Source organism: Neoarius graeffei, chromosome 18 (genome assembly GCF_027579695.1).
Source record: "Neoarius graeffei isolate fNeoGra1 chromosome 18, fNeoGra1.pri, whole genome shotgun sequence".
NCBI classification, from domain to species: domain Eukaryota; kingdom Metazoa; phylum Chordata; class Actinopteri; order Siluriformes; family Ariidae; genus Neoarius; species Neoarius graeffei.
Window position 1 is genome coordinate 64,633,532 of NC_083586.1, and position 19,205 is coordinate 64,652,736.

The 19,205-nt window shown below is 43.0% G+C and overlaps 1 protein-coding gene across 1 annotated transcript in view; it reads right to left on the minus strand.

The window, feature by feature from the left end:
- LOC132866459 (adhesion G protein-coupled receptor E3-like) overlaps positions 1 to 19,205 on the minus strand; it is a 58,422-nt gene that overhangs the window by 36,505 nt on the left and 2,712 nt on the right. Inside the window, exons 4-8 of the mRNA XM_060899239.1 lie at positions 8,906 to 9,037; positions 8,720 to 8,745; positions 2,008 to 2,085; positions 1,728 to 1,911; positions 719 to 832 (exon numbers count right to left, since the gene is read on the minus strand). Of these exons, the coding sequence (XP_060755222.1) occupies positions 719 to 832; positions 1,728 to 1,911; positions 2,008 to 2,085; positions 8,720 to 8,745; positions 8,906 to 9,037 (534 nt within the window). The remainder of the gene's footprint in view (positions 1 to 718; positions 833 to 1,727; positions 1,912 to 2,007; positions 2,086 to 8,719; positions 8,746 to 8,905; positions 9,038 to 19,205) is intronic.

Genomic DNA, 19,205 nt, shown 5'->3' on the forward strand with positions numbered 1-19,205 from the left:
ATACCTTTCAACAATGAGATTCCTTTGGTACTTTGTAAGCTCTCTGTGAACCCTGGCTTTTGCTGGAGGATGCAACTGAGTAAATGTCTGAACTTTATTTGGGGTTAATCAGAGTCATTTTAATTGATGGCAGGTGTGAACCCAAAAAGACTGAATGCCGTAATTAAATCAAAAGGCACTTCAACAAAGTATTAGTTTAAGGGTGTACATTCTTATGCAACCAGCTTATTGTACATTTTTTATTTTTCCCCCCTAACAGATTTGTTTGTTTTTCAATTGAATTGTACAGGTTATAGGTCACATTAAAGGTGGGAAAAGTTATGAAATTATTTATCGTGGTCTCATCTTTTTACATCAGAAAAAAACGACCATTATAATGGGGTGTGTACACTTTTTAAATCCACTATATGCCTACTGAATATACAGTTTTATACTGATTACATCAAAATCTGGATCCGGATCAATATCAAAAATCATGTGAACCGAGGATAATACTAAAGCTGTACACCAAATATCATCCAAATCCACACACTACTTTTTGAGTTATATTGGGAACAGACAAACAAACGTAGGTGAAAGTATAACTTCCTCCAACAGTTAGCAGAGGTAATTATTGTATTATAATATGAAAATAAAGCAGTAGATATTTTGCCCTCAGGCTTAAAGATACAAAAATTTGTCAGACGCAAGACTAAACATGAAAAGATTACTACTGTACCATTGTTCTTCTTGGAAATCCCAATAAGATCAACATTCATGGAAGAATTGCTTGCGTTGAGCGAGGGAATTTCATTCAAGGTCGTCTCACTTCCAACCATAAATACTTGAGCCACTGAAAATATCCAGAAATGAAATTATAAACCACTGTAATGTAACTTTAATTTGGGCTTCAGTATTGTAAATGTTTAAAGGGAGACTGCCTTTCAGATTTTTCAAGTGTAGGTCATTAAAAGAATTTTACGGACACCCAATTATTTTTGTTTAGTGAACGAAAGATACTGAATTCGAATCATAGACTTCCAATTTTATTATTATTTTTTTCCTAATAGAGCAGTTAATGAATTTATCTCCATGTGTCTCTAAATTCTCCGCTATTTTTCCCTGCTTCACCATGACCCAATACAAGATACTACATCATGCATCGCGTGGTGGGCTTTCCCTGTTCAAGTAAGGCATTGTGGGATGCAAATTTGAAACAGGAGAGAAAAATGGAGGATGTGAGTGTGCGAATGAAACGTGAAAGACCAACTACAGTAATGGAAAGCGAGAAGAAAAGACGTTATGTTCTATATGAAGGAAAGGAAACACAGGACCAAATGAAAAAAAATATCGGCACTCAGCGAGCACCTCGGTGCGATCAGCTGTTCATTTAGCGACAGAATGATGGAACTGTCAGTGCACGCTCGAAGGTAAACCTGTAGATGGCAGTAATGCAACACTGTGGATGCCAGCTGCCGTAAAACCCAAAAGAAGAAGAAGAAGGTAAACCTGCGCATGCGCACACGGACTTCCTCTGTCTGCTTGACTGCACCAAGCGAGCGATTTCATGCACATTATTTGCTTTAATCCCCTCAAATTAAATAACTTCCCAGCCACAGAATGGCCTGATATTTTGTGAGTTATTACAGAAACAAACATGTATCACAATCACCACATTTCAGAGGAAACTAAATTTCACTGATTTTATGAAATCGAAAGGCTGTCTCGCTTTAAAGTAGGTTCCATACCCAGACTATCGCTTTTAATGGTTGTCGTGTTCTGAGTCTTTGTTGGTGTCACCACTGAAGACATCAGTTTCTCAGTGACAGCCAGCACATTATTTCCGTAGGAGATCAGTGCTTTGCTGTCATTAGAATTTGCAGCAATGCTATTTGTAACGCTCATTACTGTGCCCAAGTAAAGTTCCACAGTCTATCAACAGTGAGGGAGACATTGAGGGATTACATATCCATTTGCAATGAGCCAGAATTTCAGGAATCACGTCATTACATCACAAATATTTCTTACCTTCTGTGGAAGTGGTTCATCTGTACTATTGAGAAGTTGGTCAAGTTCGTTTAGAAAGCCCCCTGCGCAACTTGTTGACTAGAACAACAACAACAGAAATCACTTTTAAAGTGAACTAAAAGTGCCATTTCATTTCCATCTATTCATAGATGTTGTGAATGTTTTGGAGGCCAGTGTGAGATTAATGCGATGGAGTCAGCGGGGCAAAGTACTGTAATCAGTTTATTTGTTTGTCTGTTTGTGTGTCTGTCTGTTAACAATCTAGTGTCTAGACGGTTGTACCGATTGACTTCAAATTTTCAGGGTGGGTAGGCAATGGTCTGGAGATTACCTGATTAAATTTTAGGGGTAATCAAGTCAAGGTGAAGGTCAAGGTCACTGAAATGTCAACCTTTCGGTCAAAATAACATTTTCCATTATAACTCAAAAACGGTTCATGATAGCCAGATGTTTACCATAATCAACATATAAGAAGTCCCATATGGGTTTTCAATTGCCACCATGATCTTTGACCTTGAGTGACCTTGAAAGGTCAAATTAAAGGTCATGGGTTTTCAAAGAGGTGTAACCTGACAGCTAATGACTGAGAAATATTACCATCATCAACATATAAGTATAAAATAAGTGTTGCCGGGTGAGGTTTGTTTTGCCTGGCAACACTTGTCACATTTTTTTTTCCATATTTCTTTTTTTTTGGTTTCAAAATATAGCTTTTCCACTCACAAGCTACTTGCCACATACATCAAAACTAGCTCACTAAATATTTTCAGAAACTAACAATCAAAATAGTGGAGTATAAAATCATTATATCTTTTTCATCTTTTCTTTTTTAAATTTTGCTTTACAGTAAATTTAACTGCTTTTGAATGAGAATGGTTTAAAAATAGATAACTGAAGTCTTTGTACAAAATGTACATTTTTATTTTGTGTGTGTACTTTGCTGCTTTATCAAAAGTTTCTAAATTAAAGTTTATAATGAGCATTTTAATCTGAATATATGCTGGAATAAGCTGCCAAATGATGTACTGATGAGCCCTGTGATGACGTGGCGACTTGTCCAGGGTGTACCCCGCCTTTCGCCCGTAGTCAGCTGGGATAGGCTCCAGCTTGCCTGCGACCCTGTAGAAGGATAAAGCGGCTAGAGATAATGAGATGAGATGAGATGATGTACTGATGAAGTAAAGTACAACCCTGATTCCAAAAAAGTTGGGACAAAGTACAAATTGTAAATAAAAACGGAATGCAATGATGTGGAAGTTTCAAAATTCCATATTTTATTCAGAATAGAACATAGATGACATATCAAATGTTTAAACTGAGAAAATGTATCATTTAAAGAGAAAAATTAGGTGATTTTAAATTTCATGACAACAACACATCTCAAAAAAGTTGGGACAAGGCCATGTTTCCCACTGTGAGACATCCCCTTTTCTCTTTACAACAGTCTGTAAACGTCGGGGGACTGAGGAGACAAGTTGCTCAAGTTTAGGGATAGGAATGTTAACCCATTCTTGTCTAATGTAGGATTCTAATTGCTCAACTGTCTTAGGTCTTTTTTGTCGTATCTTCCGTTTTATGATGCACCAAATGTTTTCTATGGGTGAAAGATGTGGACTGCAGGCTGGCCAGTTCAGTACCCGGACCCTTCTTCTACGCAGCCATGATGCTGTAATTGATGCAGTATGTGGTTTGGCATTGTCATGTTGGAAAATGCAAGGTCTTCCCTGAAAGAGACGTCGTCTGAATGGGAGCATATGTTGCTCTAGAACCTGGATATACCTTTCAGCATTGATGGTGTCTTTCCAGATGTGTAAGCTGCCCATGCCACACGCACTAATGCAACCCCATACCATCAGAGATGCAGGCTTCTGAACTCATCTCATCTCATCTCATTATCTCTAGCCACTTTATCCTGTTCTACAGGGTCGCAGGCAAACTGGAGCCTATCCCAGCTGACTACGGGCGAAAGGCGGGGTACACCCTGGACAAGTCGCCAGGTCATCACAGGGCTGACACATAGAAACAGATAGCCATTCACACTCTCATTCACACCTATGGTCAATTTAGAGTCACCAGTTAACCTAACCTGCATGTCTTTGGACTGTGGGGGAAACCGGAGCACCTGGAGGAAACCCACGCGGACACGGGGAGAACATGCAAACTCCGCACAGAAAGGCTCTCGCCGGCCACGGGGCTCGAACCCAGACCTTCTTGCTGTGAGGCGACAGCGCTAACCACTACACCACCATGCCGCCTGGCTTCTGAACTGAGCGCTGATAACAACTTGGGTCGTCCTTCTCCTCTTTAGTCCGAATGACACGGCATCCCTGATTTCCATAAAGAACTTCAAATTTTGATTCGTCTGAACACAGAACAGTTTTCCACTTTGCCACAGTCCATTTTAAATGAGCCTTGGCCCAGAGAAGACGTCTGCGCTTCTGGATCATGTTTAGATACGGCTTCTTCTTTGAACTATAGAGTTTTAGCTGGCAATGGCGGATGGCACGGTGAATTGTGTTCACAGATAATGTTCTCTGGAAATATTCCTGAGCCCATTTTGTGATTTCCAATACAGAAGCATGCCTGTATGTGATGCAGTGCCATCTAAGGGCCCGAAGATCACGGGCACCCAGTATGGTTTTCTGGCCTTGACCCTTACGCACAGAGATTCTTCCAGATTCTCTGAATCTTTTGATGATATTATGCACTGTAGATGATGATATGTTCAAACTCTTTGCAATTTTACACTGTCGAACTCCTTTCTGATATTGCTCCACTATTTGTCAGCACATAATTAGGGGGATTGGTGATCCTCTTCCCATCTTTACTTCTGAGAGCCGCTGCCACTCCAAGATGCTCTTTTTATACCCAGTCATGTTAATGACCTATTGCCAATTGACCTAATGAGTTGCAATTTGGTCCTCCAGCTGTTCCTTTTTTGTACCTTTAACTTTTCCAGCCTCTTATTGCCCCTGTCCCAACTTTTTTGAGATGTGTTGCTGTCATGAAATTTCAGATGAGCCAATATTTGGCATGAAATTTCAAAATGTCTCACTTTCGACATTTGATATGTTGTCTATGTTCTATTGTGAATACAATATCAATTTTTGAGATTTGTAAATTATTGCATTCCGTTTTTACTTACAATTTGTACTTTGTCCCAACTTTTTTGGAATCGGGGTTGTACTGTGCAAGGTGTCATACAGTGTCTTGCAAAAGTATTTGTCCCCCTTGATGTTTGTCCTGTTTTGTCGCATTACAAGCTGGAAATAAAATTGATTTTTGGAGGGTTAGCACCATTTGATTTACACAATATGCCTACCACTTTAAAGGTGAAAATTGTTGTTTTATTGTGACACAAACAATAATGAAGATGAAAAAACAGACACCTTGAGTGTGCATAGGTATTCAACCCCCAAAGTCAATACTTTGTAGAGCCACCTTTTGCTGCAATTACAGCTGCAAGTATCTTGGTGTATGTCTCTATTAGCTTAGCACATCTAGCTACTGGGATTTTTGCCCATTCCTCAAGGCAAAACTGCTCCAGCTGCTTCAAGTTAGGTGGGTTGCATTGGTGTACAGCAATCTTCAAGTTATCCCACAGATTCTCAATTGGACTGAGGTCTGGGCTTTGATTAGGCCATTCCAAGACATTTAAATGATTCCCTTTAAACCACTCCAGTGTAGCTTTAGCAGTATGTTTAGGGTCATTGTCCTGTTGGAACGTGAACCTTTGTCCCAGTCTCAAACCTCTGGCTGACTCAAACAAGAATTGCCCTGTATTTAGTGCCATCCATCTTTCCTTTAGTCCTGACCAGCTTTCCTGTCCCTGCAGATCAAAAACATCCCCACAGCATAATGCTGCCACCACCATGCTTCACTGTAGGAATGGTGTTTTCAGGGTGTTGGGTTTGCGCCACACATGGTGTTTCCCATGATGGCCAAAAGGATCAATTTTAGCCTCATTTGATCAGAGAATCTTCTTCCATGTGTTTGGGGAGTCTGCCACATGCTGTTGGACAAACTCCAAATATGTTTTCTTAAGCAATGGCTTTTTTTTCTGGTCACTCTTCCATAAAGCCCCACCCACTCTGTGGAGTGTACAGCTTAAAGTGGTCCTGTGGACAGATACTCCCATCTCCGCTGTGGATCTTTGCAGCTCCTTCAGTGTTATCTTTGGTGTCTTTGTTGCATCTCTGATTAATGCCCTCCTTGCCCAGTCTGTGAGTTTTGATGGGCGGGGCTTGTCAGGTTTGTAGTGGTGCCATATTCTTTCCAGTTTGCTATAATGGATTTAATGGTGCTCTGTGGGATATTCAAAGTTTGGGATATTTTTTATAACCCAATCCTGATCTATACTTCTTCACAACTTTGTCTCTGACCTGTTTGGAGCCTTCTTGGTTTTCATGTTGCTTGCTTAGTAGTGTTGCAAAGTCAGGGTCTTTCCAGAACAGGTTGATTTATACAGACAGCATGTGCCAGATCATGTGACACTTTGATTGCACACAGTTGGATCTTAATCAACTACTTGTGTGACTTATGAAGTGAATTGGTTGGACTAGCTCTTATTTAGGGGCTACATATGAAAGGGGGGCAGCACGGTGGTGTAATGGTTAGCGCTGTCACCTCACAGCAAGAAGATCCAGGTTTGAGGCCCGTGGCTGGCGAGGGCCTTTCTGTGTGGAGTTTGCATGTTCTCCCTGTGTCTGCGTGGGTTTCCTCTGGGTGCTCCGGTTTCCCCCACAGTCCAAGGACATGCAGGTTAGGTTAACTGGTGACTCTAAATTGAGCGTAGGTGTGAATGTGAGTGTGAATGGTTGTCTGTGTCTATGTGTCAGCCCTGTGATGACCTGGCGACTTGTCCAGGGTGTACCCCACCTTTCGCCCATAGTCAGCTGGGATAGGCTCCAGCTTGCCTGCGACCCTGTAGAACAGGATAAAGCGGCTACAGATAATGAGATGAGATGAGACAAACTGTCCCAAGTCTCCCCCTTCTTGAGTGTTCCTGCTCTCCCCTACCATGACATGATTTATTTGTTTTGTGTAAAATCATCTCATCTCATTATCTCTAGCCGCTTTATCCTGTTCTACAGGGTCGCAGGCAAGCTGGAGCCTATCCCAGCTGACTACGGGTGAAAGGCGGGGTACACCCTGGACAAGTCGCCAGGTCATCACAGGGCTGACACATAGACACAGACAACCATTCACATTCACACCTATGGTCAATTTAGAGTCACCAGTTAACCTAACCTGCATGTCTTTGGACTGTGGGGGAAACCGGAGCACCCGGAGGAAACCCATGCGGACATGGGGAGAACATGCAAACTCCACACAGAAAGGCCCTCGCCGGCCATGGGGCTTGAACCCGGACCTTCTTGCTGTGAGGCGACAGCGCTAACCACTACACCACCATGCCGCCCTGTGTAAAATCATATCCACAAAAAAATATGGAGCAATTTGTACACATGAAATGGGTTTTGCACATTTGTGGATCGCTTTCTGTCAGTTAATGAGCTACATGATATCTTTGTCTTCCCATTTGTGTCATGTGACATTTGTGTGATCTGTTGAAAAAATCCACAATTATGACATGCAGGCACTAGCTACACCAGCAGGTGGCGATACATGCCAATGATGTGAATAATGCCTGGCTTTTGCATTACATAACAGGCATTGAGCAGATGCTCTTATCCAGAGTGACAAACAACATACCCAGAGCAGTTGGGGTTTAGGCACCTTGCTCAAGGGCACTTCATCCATTCCTGCTGGTTCAGGGAATCAAACCAGTGACCTTTTGGTCCCAAAGCTGCTTCTCTAACCATTAGACCATAGCTTCCACTAGAACTTTTAAGCTCTTTAAAGGGAATTTTGTGGCGCTCATCCTTTCATTGTTCCTTGGATTTTTTTTCAGGGGGTGTGGTTACTAGGTTTATGTCCAAAATAATCACTCGGATAATGATGGCTAGTACCTGCACCTCATATTGGTGGATTGTTTTTCTACAGATCTGCTATGGTACGAATGGGACAACAATCTGCAAATAAATAGGAGGGAAGTCAGAAATGTCATGTGACCCACAAACTGACAGGAAGAAGAAGAACAACAACTTTATTTATCACACGTACGCTTGTAAAATTCTTGTCTGCATTTAACCCATCTGAAGCACTGAAATGCATGTGAGCGCACACACACACATACCCAGAGCAGTGGGCAGCCATGCTCTAGCACCCAGGGAGCAGTTGGGAGTTTGGTGCCTTGCTCAAGGGTACTTCAGCCCAACCTCAGGCCATGGCTACCCCATGTTAATCTAACTGCATTTCTTTGGACTGTGGGGGAAACCGGAGCACCCGGAGGAAACCCACATGGACACGGTGAGAACATGCAAACTCCACATGGAAAGGCCTTCATCGGCCACTGGGATCGAACTCAAAACCTTCTTGCTGTGTGGTGACAGTGCTAACCACTACACCACCGTGCCATGAAGCAATGCACAAATCATCAAACCGTATTTTTATGGATTTTTTTTTTCATATAACCTGCACACACAAAACCGTGTCTGTGGACAGTGAAGTATTTGTGGATCATGGGACACATTTGTGGATTGTATTCTCTGGATTACAACTGTTAAAGTCCAATACCATCTTCAGTAATAATTCACTTTAAAATGAATATTACAAAGCCAAAATTTGACAGAACTGCATTGTTCAATCTTACCTTACAATCATCAGACACTGTGAGAACTGGGGGAGAAAAAAAAAAGAGTGAGGTAATAAATTATGACTTTGACAAAGTCTCAAAAGCTGTTTGACTTTGGTCATCTTTTCCTCCTCCTAATTTTAGTCATATACTAACATATCCCCCAAAACACTGCATTACACTATCACTTCACTGTGTTCATACCTGTGCATCCGAATGAGTCACTATGCATTGGGTACTTCGGCTTAAAGCCAGGTTGGCACTCACAGCTACCGTAAACTGTACCACATTGAGCATCCTTTCCACAGGAAGAAGAATTGCTGCAGAATGAATGACCTGTGGACATCAAACAAATAACCAAATTAGCCTCTTTTACATCAGTGACTGCAATGACATCATAATTTGTGTCATTGCAGCTTCAGGCTACAGTAGTGGGCCTGTTGAGCATAACAATTGTGCACAAAATGAAAAAAGCATGAAACTTTCAGGGTTTGTTCTTGAAGGCATAAGCTTTAATTTGAGATGTGGAGGTATTCTCAGTTTGACCTCTGGGGTCAGCTAGAGGTCATTGACCTCCATGATATCACATTTCTATGCATGAAATTAGAAAAGGCTGTATCTTAACATCTAAATGTGATGTAAATGTAAAATAAATGTGTTTTTCCATGTGCCTGGACATGAAAAAATCACATATAATACTGATATTCCTCTTAGGTGTAACTTCAGGGGTCAGGTAGAGGTCATTGACCTTTGAAATTTGAAGTTTCTATGCATGACATTCTAGACGGGTGTATCTTAGGATCTAAATGTGATAGAAATGTGAAGTTAATGTGTATTTCCTTGTTTCTGACCATGAGAAACCCATTTTTGATACTGATATTACTCTTACAGGTCATCTCTGGGGTCAGCTAGAGGTCACTGACCTCCAGCATAATGCATTTCTATGCATAAAATTAGAAACGGGTGTACCTCAGGTTCTGAATGTGATAGAAATGTAAACTAAATGTGTATTTCTATGATTCTGTACATGAGAAACCCATTTTTGATACTGATATCATTCTGAGAGGTCAACATCATGGAGAACAGGCAAGGTTGGGAAACATCCCACATTTTGATAAATCTATATAAAAATCTCATGTGTTTTGGATTGTAAGAAACAATTCCATATGAATATGAACATGACAGAAATATACTTCAACTTGTCAGAAATTATAAACTTTAACTAATCAAAAACTTGAACTACAATCAAAACTCTAAATGCAGTGTAAACAGTTGAACAGGTTCCATAAAGAACATTTTAAAATCACTTATAGTATCTACATTTATTCTAAGGGCCTTGACCTTTGGGGATTACAATGTTGGCCTACAAATTGTAACTACAGAACACTGATTTAGTCGCTGCAGTCACCAGAGCATGTGCACAGTGCTGTGCACTTTAAGGCTGCCTTTTTACATCTACAGTGCCCAGTACAACCCTTTTTGCTAGACTGACATATAGTTATTCCTGTGAATTTAGAATTGCCCTATCAATGTCCAACATTAAAATGACTGAAAATTAAACTACAATATACTGTATTCTTCAACTCTAGTGCAAATGAGAGCAAATGCTCCAAAACATTACTCACTTTGAAATTATCAATGGAAATGGGGCAACTGTTTTCAGCTTCTGACATAGTTTGTGACCACTGGAGATGTTTTACTTATCAGAAATGAATTGTGTCATGTCCAGAAACATGGAATCATATATTTACTTTACATTTACAGTATTTCACATTTTAATCCAAAGATAGATTGTTTCTAATTTCATGCTTAGAAATGCATTATCGTGGAGGTCAGTGACCTCTAGCTGACCTCAGAGGTGACTTATAAAAATGATATCAGTATTAGAAATTAGTTTATCATGGCCAGAAACATGGAAATACACATTTAGTTTACATTTCTATCACATTTAGAACCTAAGATACACCCGTTTCTAATTTCGTGCATAGATATGCATTATGCTGGAGGTCAGTGACCTCTAGCTGACCCCAGAGATGACCTGTAAGAGTAATACCAGTATTAAAAATGGGTTTCTCATGGTCAGAAACAAGGAAATACACATTAATTTCACATTTCTATCACATTTAGATCCTAAGATACACCCGTCTAGAATGTCATGCATAGAAACTTCAAATTTCAAAGGTCAATGACCTCTACCTGACCCCTGAAGTTACCCCTAAGAGGAATATCAGTATTATATATGATTTTTTCATGCCCAGTAACATGGAAAAACACATTTATTTTATATTTACATCACATTTAGGTGTTAAAATACAGCCTTTTCTAATTTCATACATAGAAATGTGCCATCATGGAGGTCAATGACCTCTAGCTGACCCCAGAGGTCAAACTGAGAATACCTCCACGTCTCAAATTAAAGCTTATGCCTTCAAGAACAAACTCTGAAAGTTTCATGCTTTTTTCATTTTGTGCACAATTCTTCTGATAATAAGAGCTTAACAGCCCCACTACAGGGAGAAGATCTGTGAACATTCGTCTGTCCTCACTGTAGCTACAGCCCAGGTACAAATAAATATTCAATCATTTCATTGGTTTAACTATTAATTTGTTTGTGCTGCCCTCTTGGCCAGGTCACTCTTGGAAAAGAGATTTTAATCTCAGTGAGTCTTTTACCTGGTTAAATAAAGGATATTTATTAATCATAAATATGGCATGCTGATGGACTTCTTATACTGCAAAATTGATTTTGTCATGATAGTTTTCATCAAAGTTTACATTAACGGCATTTAGCAGACGCTCTTATCCACAGGGATGTACAGTGTTCAGCGTAAATGAGTGCACCCCGTTTGAAAAGTAACATTTTAAACAATATCTCAATGAACACAAACAATTTCCAAAATGTTGAAAAGACAAAGTTTAATATAACATCTGTTTAACTTATAACGTGAAAGTAAGGTTAATAATATAAACTTAGATTACACATTTTTCAGTTTTACTCAAATTTGGGTGGTGCAAAAATGAGTACACCCCACAACAAAAAAACTACTACATCGAGTACTTTGTATGGCCTCCATGATTTTTAATGACAACACCAAGTCTTCTAGGCATGGAATGAACAAGTTAGTGACATTTTGCAACATCAATCTTTTTCCATTCTTCAACAACGACCTCTTTTAGTGACTGGATGCTGGATGGAGAGTGATGCTCAACTTGTCTCTTCAGAATTCCCCAAAGAAAATAATTTCTTTACGCCACAAAGGTGAAGGCTACAAGAAGATCAGCAAAGCTTTACTTATCAGTCAGAATACTGTAGCAAAAGTGGTACAAAAATTTAAGAAAGATGGAACTGCAACCATCTCGCAGAGACGTCCAGGTCGTCCACGGAAGTTAACACCTCGACAGGAATGTCTTCTGATGAGAAGGGTTGAAGAAAATCAGCATGCAAGTTCACTGCAGTTATCTAAAGAAGTAGAAAGCCAAACTGGGTGACTATTTCCCGTGACACAATACGTCGTACACTGCAGAGGAATGGCATGCATGGATGCTGTCCACGAAAGAAGCCTCTCCTAAAGCCCAGGCACAAAAAATCCCACCTAGAGTTTGCCAGGGCCCATGCTGACAAAGATGAAGACTACTGGGACTCCATACTCTGGAGTGATGAGACCACGATAAATGTTTTTGGAACTGATGGCTTCAAAATTGTATGGTGTCGCAAAGGTGAGGAATACAAAGAAAAATGCCTGGTGCGTACAGTGAAACATGGTGGTGGCAGTGTCCTTATGTGGGGCTGCATGAATGCTGCTGGTGTCTGGGAGCTGCATTTCATTGATGGCATCATGAATTCACAGATGTATTGCTCTATACTGAAAGAGAAGATGCTACCATCACTCTGTGCCCTTGGTTGTTGCGCACTTTTCCAACATGACTAAACACACATCTCAGGCCACTGTTGGATTTCTAAAGAACAACAGGGTAAAAGTGATTCAGTGGCCAAGTATGTCTCCTGATCTGAACCCAATCGAACACCTATGGGGAATTCTGAAGAGACAAGTTGAGCATCACTCTCCATCAAGCATCCAGTCACTAAAAGAGGTCGTTGTTGAAGAATGGAAAAAGATTGATGTTGCAAAATGTCACCAACTTGTTCATTCCATGCCTAGAAGACTTGGTGCTGTCATTAAAAATCATGGAGGCCATACAAAGTACTAGATGTAGTAGTTTTTGTTGTGGGGTGTACTCATTTTTGCACCACCCTAATTTGAGTAAAACTGAAAAAATGTGTAATCTAAGTTATATTATTAACCTTACTTTCACATTATAAGTTAAACAGATGTTATATTAAACTTTGTCTTTACAACATTTTGGAAATTGTGTTCATTGAGATATTGTTTAAAATGTTACTTTTCAAAGGGGGTGTACTCATTTACGCTGAGCACTGTACAACATACCCAGAGCAGCCTGGGGAACAGTTGTGTCATGCTCCGCCCCGGAATCCGCTCCGGAGATTACGGATCTCCCACGCCAGCGCTGATCTGGATCCGGGACGGGAATTCCATCTCACCTGAACTCATGTCCTGGTTTTCACCACTGAATATTTAAAGGCTGTTCTCAGACTCTAAGTTTGCTAGAATGTCTTGTTTTGCTACTCTAGCCATTTCTGTGCCTCATTGCGTTTTATGGTTTTTCTCTCTAGCTTATTTTTCTAGTTCATGTTTTTTTTTTGCACGAAGGTTTTTTTCTTGCTCATGGTTTTCTGCACTAGCGCTTTTTCTTGTTCATGGTTTTTTGCTCTCGCCTTTTTGTCCTTACCTGTCTCGTGTTTTTGTCAAGTTTTTGTCTCTTTTTACCTGGACTACTTTTGCTATTTGTGTTTTTGTCCTGTTTGTTTACCTTTTTGCCATGCCCTTTTTTTCCCTGGATTAAATCACCTTATTTATTGGATTACTGTCTGTGTTCTGCCTTTGGCTCCTTATCTCACCACACCTCCACCACCCCTAACAGTACGTTCTGGCCAACATGGATCCAGTGGAACTCACCCGTCTGAGAATGGACATCCAGCAGCAAGGGGCTCTCCTCAGGACCCATCAACAAGACCTCCAGCAGATCACCCAGAACCTCGCCACCCTGTCCAACTCACTCAACCTCCTCACCACACAGATGCAGCACTATCAAGCCATGCCTACCCCTGCCCAGCTGTCTCCTACTTCAGCTCCTGCCACTGCTTTTCTCCGTGAGCCGAGACTCCCAGCGCCTCAGCCCTACGATGGAGAGCCAGGTACTTGCAGATCGTTCCTATCTCAATGCTCATTGATCATGGAGCTGCAACCTCTGACCTTCCCCACAGAATGCTCCCTGGTGGCATATATCATCACGCTCCTCACCAGCAAGGCCAGGGAGTGGAGAACAGCGATCTGGGGTGCCGATGCTCCCTGTTGCTCCAGTTTCAAAGATTTCTCTGAGGAGATGGGGCAAACTTTTGACTGCTCTCTGTCTGGCCGGGAGGAGGCTGGGGAACTCATGGAGCTGTGGCAGGGGTCCCAGTCTACCTTGGACTATGCCATCGAGTTCCGGATGTTGGAGTCATTGTGTGGTTGGAACGACAGCGCCCAGGTCGACGCGTTCCCGCATGGCTTGTCCGACACCGTTAAGGATGAACTGGTATCGTGGGAACTGCTGTCGGACCCCTCCAGTCTCATGGACCTCGCCAACCATATCGATGCCCTGTTCCAGCAATGGAGGAGAGAGAAGACCTGCCCCAGCTTCACCTCCTCTCCACCTCCCGCCTCATCCATCGAACCCATGCAGGTAGACTGGGTACAGATGTCAGCGGAGGAATGACCGCACCAGCGGAGCACAGGGGCCTGTTTCTACTGTGGTCAGTGAGGACACATCTTCCGAGCCTGCCCGCTAAAGGGAATGAGACCACCAGTGAATCGAGGGGCCCTGGTGGGCAATGCTCGGAACCAGGCCCCTGCTGATTGACCATTACTCCCTGTCATCATCATCCACGACAACCAGCATCACCATCTCCAGGCCCTCATTGACTCCGGGGCGGACAGGAACCTGATTTGCTCTGCCACCACCAAGCGTCTGGGAATCCCGCTACTTGCCCTCAATGTTCCTCTCACAGTCCTGACACTCAATGGCACCGGCTTGACCACCATCACCCACCTTACCACCCCGCTCACCCTGAGGATTTCCGGTAACCACTCAGAAACCATCCAATTCCACTTCATGAACGACCCCCATGTACCCATCATCCTAGGATTACCTTGGTTAACACAGCAGAACCCACACCTGAACTGGGCCAACAACACAATCCTAGGCTGGAGCCATTCCTGCCTAGCTTCCTGCCTGAACTCCGCTCTGCCCCCCGCCAAACCACCGCAGCCTTCAGACAGCGAGTTTCCCGACCTCTCTCACGTGCCTCTGAAATACCTGGACTTAAGATTCGTCTTCAGCAAGACCCAAGCAGTGTCCCTCCCTCCTCACAGACCCTATGACTGTGGAATTGATGTCCTGTCTAGGATGGCAACACCCAAAGGGCGACTCTACTCTCTCTCTCCCATCGAAAGGCAAGGCATGGAGAAGTACATCTCCGAGACTCTGGCAGCTGGGATCATCCGCCCTTCCTCCTCCCCAGCAGGTGCAGGATTCTTCTTCATGGAGAAGAAGGACAAGTTGCTCTGCCCCTGTATTGACTATCGACGTCTCAACGCCATCATGGTCAAGAACCGCTACCCATTACCGCTCATGACCATGGCCTTTGAAATACTCCAGGGAGCCAAGATATTTTCCAAGTTGGACTTGCGCAACGTCTACCATCTCATCAGGATCAGGGAGGGGGATGAGTGGAAGACAGCCTTTAACACCACCACTGGCCCCTACATGTACCTCGTGGTCCCTTTCGGCCTGATCAACACACCCGCAGTCTTCCAGGCACTCATCAACGATGTCCTAAGGGACTTTAACATCTTAGTTTTCATGTACCTGGATGACATCCTGATCATCTCTCGCTCCTTGGAGGAACATCGGGGCCACATCCGGCAGGTCCTCCAGCGCCTGCTAGAAAATAAGCTTTTCGTCAAGGTGGAAAAGGGCGAATTCCACCAGAGCTCTGTCTCATTACTGGGGTTCATCATCTCCCTGGCTAGGATCCAGATGGACCCCCTCAAGCTTGAGCCAGTCACTGACTGGCCCACTCCATCCTCGCGACGAGAGCTCCAGCGTTTCCTGGGATTTGCCAATTTCTACAGGTGCTTCATCCGCGACTTCAGCACAGTGGCCGGACCTCTCACTGCCTTGACCTCAATTAAGACCCCATTGAAGTGGGGGGGGGGAGGAAGCAGAGAAAGCCTTCTCCATGCTCAAGCAAAAGTTCACCACAGCACCCATTCTCACTATACCCGATCCGACCAAACAGTTCATCATGGAGGTCGATGCTTCCAAGTCTGGGGTTGGAGCCATTCTCTCCCAGAGGGCCAATGATAACAAGGTCCACCCCTGCTCCTTCTTCTCTCACCGGCTGTCCCCTGCTGAAAGAAATTACAACATCGGCGACAAAGAGCTGTTGGCCATCAAGCTAGCTTTGGTGGAGTGGAGGCACTGGCTTGAGGGGTCGGATCTTCCCTTCCTTGTCTTGACCAACCACAAAAACCTAGAATACCTCAAGTCCACTAAACGGCTTAGCTTATGGCAAGCCCGATGGTCTCTCTTCTTCTCCCGGTTCTGATTCATGCTCTCCTACCGCCCAGGCTCCAAGAACAGCAAACCCAACGCCCTGTCCAGGATGTTCTCTGCCCACCAGGAGGAGTCTAGTATGCCTGAAATCATCCTTCCTCCACACTGTCTAGTGGGGGCTGCCCTACTTGAGGTGGAGACATTAGTGCAGAAGGCCCTGGAGCAGGACTCTGGAGAAGGTAACTCAAGCAACATACCACCTAACCTTCTGTTTGTTCCCTGTTCTGTGCAAACCCAGGTGCTGCAGTGGGGTCATGGCTCCAAGTTGGCTCATATCCCAGGAGCTGCTTGAACCCTGGTGCTCATCCAACAGCACTTCTGGTGGCCATCCATCAAGGAAGATGTCCAGGAGTTTGTGGCAGCCTGCGACACATGTGCCTGGAACAAGACAGCCAATTGACCCCCTGCCAGCTTGCTAAGACCCTTCCCAACTCCTCATTGACCCTGGTCTCACATCGCCCTGGACTTCGTCACAGGACTCCCCAACTCAGGTGTCAACACATGTGTCCTCATGGTTATTGACCAGTTCTCCAAGACAGTCCATTTCACCCCTCTGCCAAAGCTTCCCACAGCTAAAGAAACCACCAAATTACTCATCCTTCACATTTTCCGGCTACACAGACTCCCCACTGATGTTGTCTCCAACCAGGGTCCTCAGTTCACTGCACAGTTCTGGAGGGCCTTCTGCAAACTCATTGGGGCCTCCTGTAGTCTCTCCTCAGGGTTCTGTCCTCAATCCAACGGCCAGGTGGAATGAGCGAACCAAGATTTGGAGGTGGCACTCAGGTGCATGGCGTCCAGGGATGTCGGTTCTTGGAGTAAGTACTTACCTTGGGTCGAGTACGCTCACAACACTCTCCCTTCATCTGCCACAGGTCTCTCGCCCTTCCAGTGCTCCCTAGGTTACCAACCACCACTCTTCCCCAACCAAGAGGAGGAGGTTGCCGTACCCTCAGCCCAGACCTTCATACGCCACTGCAGGAGAATGTAGGCATTGGCCCAGAGAAGACTCATTCACTCTGCCCTAGCATCCAAGAAACAAGCCAACAAATGCCGCTCTAAGGCACCCACCTACCGGGTGGGGCAGCGAGTCATGCTCTCCATGCGCTATCTGCCACTCAGAACCGTCTCCCGTAAGCTGGCCCCAGATACCTCGGACCACTCCTCATCAGCAAGGTAATTAATCCATGTTCCATCAGACTGGCATTACGACTCACCATGCAACGTATTCACCCCACTTTCCACGTGTTACAGCTTAAACCTCTGGTCTCTAGTTCTTTATTTTTCTAGTTCATGGTTTTTTGCACTAAGGTTTTTTTCTTGTTCATGGTTTTCTGCACTAGCACTTTTTCTTGTTCATGGTTTTTTGCTCTTGTGCTTTTGTCCTTATCTGTCTCGTTTTTTTGTCTCTTTTTACCTGGTCTATTTGTGTCATTTGTGTTTGTCCTGTTTGTTTACCTTTTTGCCACACCCTTTTTTCCCTGGATTAAATCACCTTATTTATTGGATTACTGTCTGTGTTCTGCTTTTGGATCCTTATCTCACCACACCTCCACCACCCCTAACAAGTTGGGAGTTCAGTGCCTTGCTCAAGGGCACTTCAGCCATTCCTGCTGGTCCAGGGAATCAAACCAGTGACCTTTTAGTCCCAAAGCTGCTTCTCTAATCATTAGGCCATGGAATCTCTTTGAAGTAAACATTATGGTGCTCTTCTTTTCATTGTTCCTTGAATTGTTTTTTTTTTTCCCCCAAGAGGGTGGGGTTAATAGGTTTATTTACAAAATAATCACTCAGATAATGATGGCTAGTACTGGCACCTCATATTGGTGGGTGGTTGTTAATCTCCTGAAAAATTTACTCTGCATTTGCAAAATATTAATTATATGTTTAAAAAAAAACCAAAAAAACCCCAAATGATCGAATATTATCGTCCGTCAATTATCTGTAGCCACTTATCCTGTACAGGGTTGCAGGCCAGCTGGAGCCTATCCCAGCTGACCATGGGTGAGAGGCGGGGTACACCCTGGACAAGTTGCCAAATCGTCACAGGGCTGACACATAGACACAAGCAACCATTTACACTCAATTTAGAGCCACCATTTAGCCTAACCTGCATGTCTTTGGACTGTGGGGGAAACCAGAGCACCCAGAGGAAACCCACACAGACAGAACATGCAAACTCTGCACAGAAAGGCCCTCGCTGGCTGCTGGGCTCGAACCCAGAATCTCCTTGCTGTGAGGCAACAGTGTTAACCACTACACCACCATGCCGCCAAATATGACCATTACTTTTTTAATTATTAAATGTAATTATTTGCTTGTTTATTTATGTTTGCATTATTTATTTTATTTATTTATCTATCTGTCCATGGGATTTATTAATTTATTTTTCCCCAAGCGGTGCAGTAAAGATTTTAGGGATCTCAGAGCTGAAAAAAAATAAAATAAAAAATAAATAAATAAAATCCCAAAATCTACAATACTTTTGTTTATATTTGCATTTTTTAAACCATATTAATCGTATCATAATAATTGTTTCATAATATCATAATATTAGTTCAACTCTTATGTTATTGGTTTTATTATTATTATTATTTATTATTATTTATTATTATTATTTATTTTGGAGCAGTGAAGGAGAGGTCAGTGATTTAAGGATTTTTGAACTGCGATAATGCTCATGAACAAAATCTAATGTGGCAACGGAATAGAAACACGTGGAGTTTTTTTGTACACTGCAAATAATGTTGTACATTCTACATTC